Raw genomic sequence first — 8825 nt, 5'->3', positions numbered from 1 at the left:
ACAGCCATCACTAACATTGAGTGGCGGCTGCCAACATACTGACTCAACTCAAGCCACTTTAATAATGGGAAAATTGATGTAATCATTTTATCACTTGCCACTTTATATTATTTATATTAGATAATGTTTACATAACCTACATTACTCATCTCATATGTATATACTGTAGTCCATACCATCTATTACATCTTGCCATCCTGATGTAATGTATCACCAGCCACTTTAAACAATGCCACTTTATATAATGTTTTCATACCCTACAATTCTCATCTAATATGTATATTCTGTACTCTATACCATCTATTACATCTTGCCTATGCCGTTCGGCCATCACTCATTTATATATTTTTATGTACATATTCGTATTCATTCCTTTACACTTGTGTGTACAAGGTAGTTGTTGTGGAATTGGTAGGTTATATTACTTGTTAGATATTACTGCACGGTCGGAACTAGAAGCACAAGCATTTCGCTACACTTGCATTAACACCTGCTAACCATGTGTATGTGACAAATACATTTGATTTGATTTGATTCTACACCTGCATTGCTTGCTGTTTGGGATTTTAGGCTGTGTTTCTGTACAGCACTTTGTGACATCAGCTGATGTAAGAAGGGCTTTATAAATACATTTGATTTGTTGTCTTATCAGGATAGAGCCATCAGCTCACAACCAACTACTTACTGTCAAAGGTGCAGAACGTAATGTGGCCGTTGGTTTTGGCGATTGATGGTCGTGTGTATCCCAGGGATGGCCTGGAGGATGTCTGTATTTTGCTTTCAATGTATTGTTAACATGTTTTTAATTTCCATTTTTAACATGTTTTAAATTTGCATAGTAATCTATCAATCAAACAGTCTATCTATCTATTTAAATAAAGTTATGAAGTTACATTGATGCACATAGAGAGAGCACGCAAGAGAGAGAGAGCGAGAGCGAGTGAGCGAGAGAGAGAGTAGCTGTTGCCCAGTGCTCATAGTTGTGATTTTTCTTTTTTCTTCACTTTCAATCCTGCCTTTTCCTGAACAGCGGGAAAGCAGTTCGATGTGGAATTATGCATGTGGTTTAGTGGAAAACGGGAACAAAATTTGGTGCAAGACATGGATTGAGAAATTTAGAGTGACCTGTTTATAGAACGCATAACCGTTTTATAAAAGTGCTAGCGATATCGCGTACGATTTGAATATTTTCATCATTTGGGGGCAGGAACACAGGAGCGCAGTTTTACCTGCTTGAGTGAAGGGCCTGCGAGAATTCACTATGCGGAGTGAAAAACGTAGCTCTGAAATATTACGTTTTTGAATGGGTCCATGCGACTCTGATCTGAATTTGCCTGGATGGGATGCACAGTGAGTTTCATCTGTTGTGAAGACGACCTCCTGCAAATTCCTCTTGACCAACATGACAAAAAGAAAGAGGACAAGAAACTATTGAACAAGGTAGGACACATCACCCATTCCCATAATTAACACACAATCTTTTCATTGATTGCGCAGAAAAGTGGGCAGAGAAAATGGCACGTTTTTAATTTGACAATGCATTTAACGGGGCAGGGGTCTATTCCTAATAGTCTAACTCCTTCATTCACACAATACAAGGTGGTCAAACATGCATTTTTGTGTGAATTCATATATATCAGTTTTCAGTGGCGATTTTAGCATGTACATCTTCATGGGACAAACGGCTTTGCTGGTGGTGCAATCCAGCAAAGCCACAACACAACACATCACAACACTAAACAATACATTATTTGCACTATAAAGGTGACAAACGGTGCCCACAAATTGTTCGGGCCTACATAAAGCTGTCCCACCAGCAGAGTCCCAACACCTTACCTCTGCTACATCTGGCGATCAGCGGAGCCTTGTCTGGCAGCAAAACAGTTTATTCAGCCTCATTTACCGCTTTTAAAAAAAACATAGCTGATATGGCTGACTTGCTTTAACAAATGTGGTTTCTAATGACAATTGAGATCTACAAACTATTGCATAAGGGGACAACAAGCAGATAAGAGACAATCCATAATTTCGATTAAGACATTAATGAGCGAGCTAGGACAGACTAGTCAATATAACTATTTGTTCATCAATTTTGAAATGTACGGTGACAGAATTCAGAACATGGGCAGTTCTTGCAGTGTCCTCCCTGTACATCAAGTCAGAGCCGTAGGATAAATTAAGGGGGCATATAAGCAGACAATGAAAGCTCTTACAAAATTTGATGATTTACTTTCTCGAAAACATTTTATAATGTAGGCTACATGTGCACCACCAAGTCAGAACAGTAGGTGAAATTAAGAGGGGAAAATAGACCAAATTATTAGGGTGAGGCACATGGGCTACTAACAGCTTACCACACAACATACACTTAGTATTACTTTCTTAGCTACAGTAACATATATCCCTGGCATATTACATAATTTATGCAGCAGCATATAATACATTGTTGTGCTGCGCTCAATTGAACAGGAAGTTGACACGGCGGTCCTTCGTGTCCACATTTTGGCATCATACTTTGTCATCAAAGTCTGGCATTCTCAGTGCTTCCAAGACAACTGGGAATTTGTTTTGCCAGTTGGAGCTCCTTCTTGCCCAAGTTCCCAGTTGTCTTGTCCTCGCTGAAGTCTGATTTTCCAGTTCCAAGTTAACAGTTGTTTTGAGTGCGGCAGAAATCATGCTGGATTTACAGCATGGCCAATGTTGAATGTTTATAATTTTAAGCTTGGAAAAAGAGACCCTTAAACCCTGAATTTGGACCATACACCCACTCCACTGAATAGGGGGCTAGTGATTGCTTTTCAATGCTTGCAGTTAGCCACTGATTCTTTCCAAACCACTAATTGTTGAATTTGTGATTTCCAATGTGATGTTTATGTATAATGTTTATGTGCAATGACCGATGAGCACCGATACGTTTTATCCATAATTTATTTTCATTATTTTCCTTCATATGACAAGGATTAAAAAGGATTTGTAGATTGTTGACTTGATTCATGATGATGACTGCTAGCTAAGATTTTGAAAGTATGATGTTGACATCAGTCCAATCAAAGCTACTGTAGATATAACGTGATTTGATGTCCTTTAATCTGTGGCCAATGACCTTGAGCCTTCTTGGATGGGCACTATGGCAGCTTGGATGTAACTCTATGGCAGCACCCAAGGGGCTTGAATTTCTGAGCACTACCCTTCAATTTGGCAGAGATGTAGTGTCCCCATGAGTGACAGAACACTGAGACAATCACGGTGCAACTAGAGAACATTAGCAACCCCTACACTCCGTATTTTCTGCTAGCTGCCCCACCACCACAGAAAGCACTGAGCTAGGCTGAAACACCTGCATTTTGGAGCTGCTTTACTCAACAAAGTAAAAAAGAGACCATGTTTGTATGGAGGCTTTATTAACTCAATGTATTATTATTATTTTTACATTGTTTGCAAACTGATATGTGACACGTATTAATTAATGCCAAAATAACATGTAAAACAGGAAACCCCTGATTTCTTTGCAAAAAAATGTGGGGCTCAAAACAAGTGGTGCTCTGCCAGTTCTAAATTGTGTTTAGAACCTATTTAACCGGTTGAGAGTTTGTCACCCTTGGTGAACATAACTCAGAAAATAGATCACATGTGGCTTTACACAAGGTAAAATTTTGTGTCCGGTACTGTCCAGTTAATATACACTACATTACCAAAAGTGTGTGGACACCGGCTCGTCGAATATCTCATTCCAAAATCATGGACATTAATATGGAGTTGGTCCCCCCCTTTGCTGCGATAACAGCCTCCACTCTTCTGGGAAGGCTTTCCACTAGATGTTGGAACATTGCTGTGGAGACTTGCTTCCATTCAGACACAAGATTATTAGTGAGGTCAGGCACTGATGTTGGCCGATTCTCGCAGTCAGCGTTCCAATTCATCACTAAGGTGTTCGATGGGGTTGAGGTCAGGGCTCGGAGCAGGCCAGTTAAATTCTTCCACACCGATCTCGATAAACCATTTCTGTATGGACCTCCATTTGTGTACAGGGGCATTGTCATGCTGAAACAGGAAAGGGCCTTCCCCATACTGTTGCCACCAAGTTGGAAGCACAGAATTGTCTAGAATGTTATTGTATGCTGTAGAGTTAAGATTTCTCTTCACTGGAACCAAGGTGCCTAGCCCGAACCATGAAAAACAGCCACAGATCATTATTCCTCCTCCACCAAACTTTACAGTTGGCACTATGCATTGGGGCAGGTAGCGTTCTTCTGCCATCCGCCAAACCCAGATTCGTCCGTCGGACTGCAAGATGGTGAAGCGCGATTCATCACTCCAGAGAACGCGTTTCCACTCCTCCAGAGTCCAATGTAGGCAATCTTTACACCACTCCAGCCGACGCTTGGCATTGCGCATGGTGATTTTAGGCTTGTGTGCGGCTGCTCGGCCATGGACACCCATTTCATAAAGCTCCTGACGAACAGTTCTTGTGCTGACGTTGCTTCCAGAAGAAGTTTGGAACTCGGTAGTGAGTGATGTAACCGAGCTACAGTACGCGCTTCAGCACTCAACGGTACCGTTTTGTGTGCTTGTATGACCTACCACTTTGTGGCTGAGTAGTTGTTGCTCCTAGACATTTCCACTTCACAATAACAGCACTTACAGTTGACCGCGGCAGCTCTAGCATGGCAGATATTTGACGAACTGACTTGTTGGACAGGTTGCATCCTATGACTGTGCCACGTTGAAAGTCACTGAGCTCTTCAGTAAGGCCTGCCAGTACTGCCAATGTTTGTCTATGGAGATTGTATGGCGGTGTGCTTGATTTTATACACCTGTCAGCAACGGGTGTTGCTGAAATAGCTGAGCCCACTAATTTGAAGGGGTGTCCACATACTTTTGCATATACAGTATTGTGTAGGGCTGACCACAATTAGTCGACTGGTTGATTGTTTGTTCGTTAGGCTGTTGATCGACCAAGATTGTTTTAGTCGAGCAGTAACAAATATATACATTACCAGTCAAAAGTTTGGACACACCTACTACTTCCAAGGATTTTCTTTATTTTCACTATTTTCTACATTGCAGAATAATAGTGAAGACATCAACACTATGAAATAACACATATGGAATAATGTAGTAACCAAAAAAAGTGTTAAACAATTCAAAATATATTTGACCCAAAACACACCTCCAAACTGTGTAAGGGCTATTTGACCAAGAAGGAGAGTGATAGAGTGCTGTTTCTGTCACGTCCTGACCCTTGTAAGGTGTCATTTTCTATAGTAGAGTGGTCAGGGCGTGACAGGGGGTGTTTTGGGTGGTTTTCTTGCTTTCTGTTTCTATGTGGGTTTTCTAGATTTCTATTTCTATGATGGGGTTATTGGGATGATCTCCAATTAGAGGCAGCCGGTTGTAGTTGTCTCTAATTGGAGATCATATTTATGTAGGGGGTTTTCCTTTTGTATTTTGTGGGTTGTTCATTTTTGAGTAGTGTTTGCCTGCTCTGCGTTACGGCTTTTATTGTTTTGTTATTTAAAGTGGTTGGTGTATTGCATTTAGTTTCACGATTAATAAATAGATGTGAAACTACGAACACGCTGCGTTTTGGTCCGATCCTTCAGAAAGCTGTGACAGTATCAAATTATCTGGCCTCCACAATCACCTGACCTCAACCCAATTGAGATGGTTTGGGATGAGTTGGACTGCAGAGTAAAGGAAAAGCAGCTAACAAGTGCTCAGCATATGTGGGAACTCCTTCAAGACTGTTGGAAAAGCATTCCTCAAGAAGCTGGTTGAGAGAATGCCAAGAGTGTGCAAAGCTGTCATCAAGGCAAAGGGTGGCTACTTTGAAGAAGCTCAAATATAAAATATATTTTGATTTTTTTAACACTTTTTTGGTTACTACATGATACCATGTGTGTTATTTCATAGTTTTGATGTCTTCACTATTATTCTACAGTGTAGAAAATAGTGAAAATGTAAAAAAAACCTTGATAAAGAAATAATGAAAAACCTTTAAATGAGTCGGTGTGTCCAAACTTTTGACTGGTACTGTGTATTAGAGTGAGCCATGTCAAGAATCCAGTATTTAAATAAATATGCAATGTGTATAAACACGGTTATTAAAATACAATTTGCAGTGGTAGAAATATTAGAATTAAATATTTTAGGGATATAGTATTTAAATGCACAGTTTTTCAAACTTATGGGTGATATACGATATATTGATACACTGTACATCTTGATTTAAAATGTTCTCTAAAAAAGTTTTGTTGTACAATTAAAGGTCAAATACACTGCATTTAAGACAGTCAATAATCTAATGAATATAGAGCTTTTGAAAATATACCTAGGCTGAATATATGCCTTCCACAACCATAAGACTTACTAATAATGAAATTATTTTTATCAATATAGTTATACCTGCATTTTTTGTTGTTGCAATATCACTGATCTGGTTTTCAAGTCTGTCTATAAAAATTCCCTTTTTTGTTACAAATTGAACCAGAACCATGCGTAATGCACACTCACTAATAATGTAGCAGGCATTGCTGAGCATTCAGTTTCCAGAATGAATGTTCATTAGTACATCCATGTAAGTAATGTCTGCTCTGCTCGAAATTTGAGAAGTTGAAACATAAACAGGGTATGGTTCGAAAGGTTAATTTCTCCTCTATTACAGTAAAATAATGTCTCAATGTGTTTCGGATTACATATGAATGATTCTGTTGGACCAAACCTCAAATGCAAATAGCGAGTTTGTCAGAGAGGAAAAGGGATCTCTCATCTTTGTTGTTGTAAGTGGTAGGGGGAGGGGCTTGGGAGAAAGAGGCGAAGCGAGAGGTTTCACTCATAAAATCTGTCCAAAATACACCCAATTCCTTTATGCGCTTATTTTGAAGTTAACCTTGTCGCCTGCCTTCCCACCTTTGGGACAACGACTCCCATTGTTAGGGCAGAGACATGAGCATCTCGTCAACATATACAGATCTCTGGTGTAAATGGGAAGGTGCACAGCACAGAGGAGCGAAGGAGACGAGACATAATGAGAACAAGCGGCACACAGTAAATGCTCATAAAAACGTAAAATACAAAGAAACTTGATTCTGCGATACAGGCGATACAGGTATTTTAAAATAGCGCTAAAAATAAATTCAAATTCATTCGATATATCACCCAGCAACTACATGGCTTGGTAGACAGCTTGTGATGGCTGTTCAACAGTAATAGAAGCAGTTTTTCTCTTTCTGAATTCTGATGTGTACTTTGAACATGTTAGAATAACTGTCCACATTTACTATTCCTCAGCCAACAAGACCAGTAACGAACAGCAAAATAGCTAGCCTATGTCAATTTACTTTAGTAGAAAAGTTTAGGCTATGAATCCCAAATTGTTGTATGAATCCCAAATTCATACAACCAGTAGGCCTAGGCTACATAAAGATTTGAGTCAGACGCAACAGATCAGAACGTTTAGGTTAAAATGTTGATAAAGTATTATTTCTTCACATTATATGCGCACAAGGCAGTAGGCGATGTGCAAATGTTCGTTCCATAATGAAGTTAGCGGGGAAACACGGTTTTCAAAAGGGAACTGCTGATGCAAGCGGTTTCCTATGATAGAGATATCTATTAGAAATGTAGCAAGAGAGGAGATCTAATAGGCTACTTTGAAGCAAGGTAAGACATGTCTCAGAAAACATTCAGGTTTCTAACAATTAAGTATATGTTTTCAAAATACATACTGCCTCCAGCTCATTGCAAAGTGGTGTGTGACGAGTTGATGAAGCCTGCCTTCCGTTACTGTTTGATGCTTCAAAACAACTGGGTTCTTGGACATCTCTGACTTCCGACTTCAGTGCTTTCAAGACAACTAGGGGGGGGGAAAAGAATGAGCTACGACTGAAAAATAGTTCTGAATGGTCATCCAACTCGGGAACTCTGGCCTCTTTCATGAGCTCTGACTTTCCAACCTGAAGATCACTGATGTCATGACCTCGTATTCTTCTGAGTTTCCAGTTGTCTTGAAATTACCACAAGGTTAAGGCGCTGTCTGACATATTTTCCACTCAAAGGCTCTCTCTCTGTATGCTGTAGGCGTGTGATAAACTAGATACATAATGAATATACTGTACACACACGCCTATTTAATTACAATAGAATGATGCATATTAACCTATAGACCGATAAGCATGACCAGTCAAATGTATTTCCAACGACTGATATTTCCATCAATGAATAGGCTAAAAAGTATTATTTCACAATGGGATTTTTTTTTCTCATCTTCTACACACACACACACTGCACTTACTACCACTCTAATTAATCAGAGACCGACGGCACTTATCCTAATCCTCAGAACAAATGGCCTTCATCAGGTGGGAATAAATCAGAGCAGAGGAAGGACAGACATATTCAGGACACGGGGGAATTTTGGGGATCTACAGGGGCAGAGGGAGAGACCACAACTAACCTACAGGGGCAGAGGGAGAGACCACAACTAACCTACAGGGGCAGAGGGAGAGACCACAACTAACCTACAGGGGGCCGAGACCACAACTAACCTACAGGGGGCAGAGGGAGAGACCACAACTAACCTACAGGGGGCAGAGACCACAACTAACCTACAGGGGCAGAGGGAAAGACCACAACTAACCTACAGGGGGCAGAGGGAGAGACCACAACTAACCTACAGGGGCAGAGGGAGAGACCACAACTAACCTACAGGGGGCAGAGGGAGAGACCACAACTAACCTACAGGGGGCAGAGGGAGAGACCACAACTAACCTACAGGGGCAGAGGGAGAGACCACAACTAAACTACAGGGGCAGAGGGAGAGACCA

At 40.5% G+C, this 8825-nt stretch overlaps 1 protein-coding gene across 4 annotated transcripts in view; it reads left to right on the top strand.

Annotated features, from left to right (window-relative positions):
* The first annotated feature begins 1031 nt into the window (after positions 1-1031).
* Positions 1032-8825, top strand: part of LOC115161333 (tensin-1) — a 289463-nt gene continuing 281669 nt past the window's right edge. For 3 of the 4 annotated variants that reach the window (XM_029712239.1, XM_029712237.1, XM_029712236.1), the window contains exon 1: positions 1033-1440. In XM_029712239.1, coding sequence (XP_029568099.1) covers positions 1339-1440 — 102 coding nt within the window. In that variant the 5' untranslated portion in view covers positions 1033-1338. Of the gene's footprint in view, positions 1441-8825 lie in introns of all 4 variants that reach the window. The other variant, XM_029712238.1, reaches the window with a different exon arrangement.

This window comes from Salmo trutta, chromosome 24 (assembly GCF_901001165.1).
Source record: "Salmo trutta chromosome 24, fSalTru1.1, whole genome shotgun sequence".
Classification (NCBI taxonomy): Eukaryota; Metazoa; Chordata; class Actinopteri; order Salmoniformes; family Salmonidae; genus Salmo; species Salmo trutta.
The sequence above is the reverse complement of the archived record's forward strand: the minus strand, read 5'-3'. Positions and strand labels throughout refer to the sequence as shown.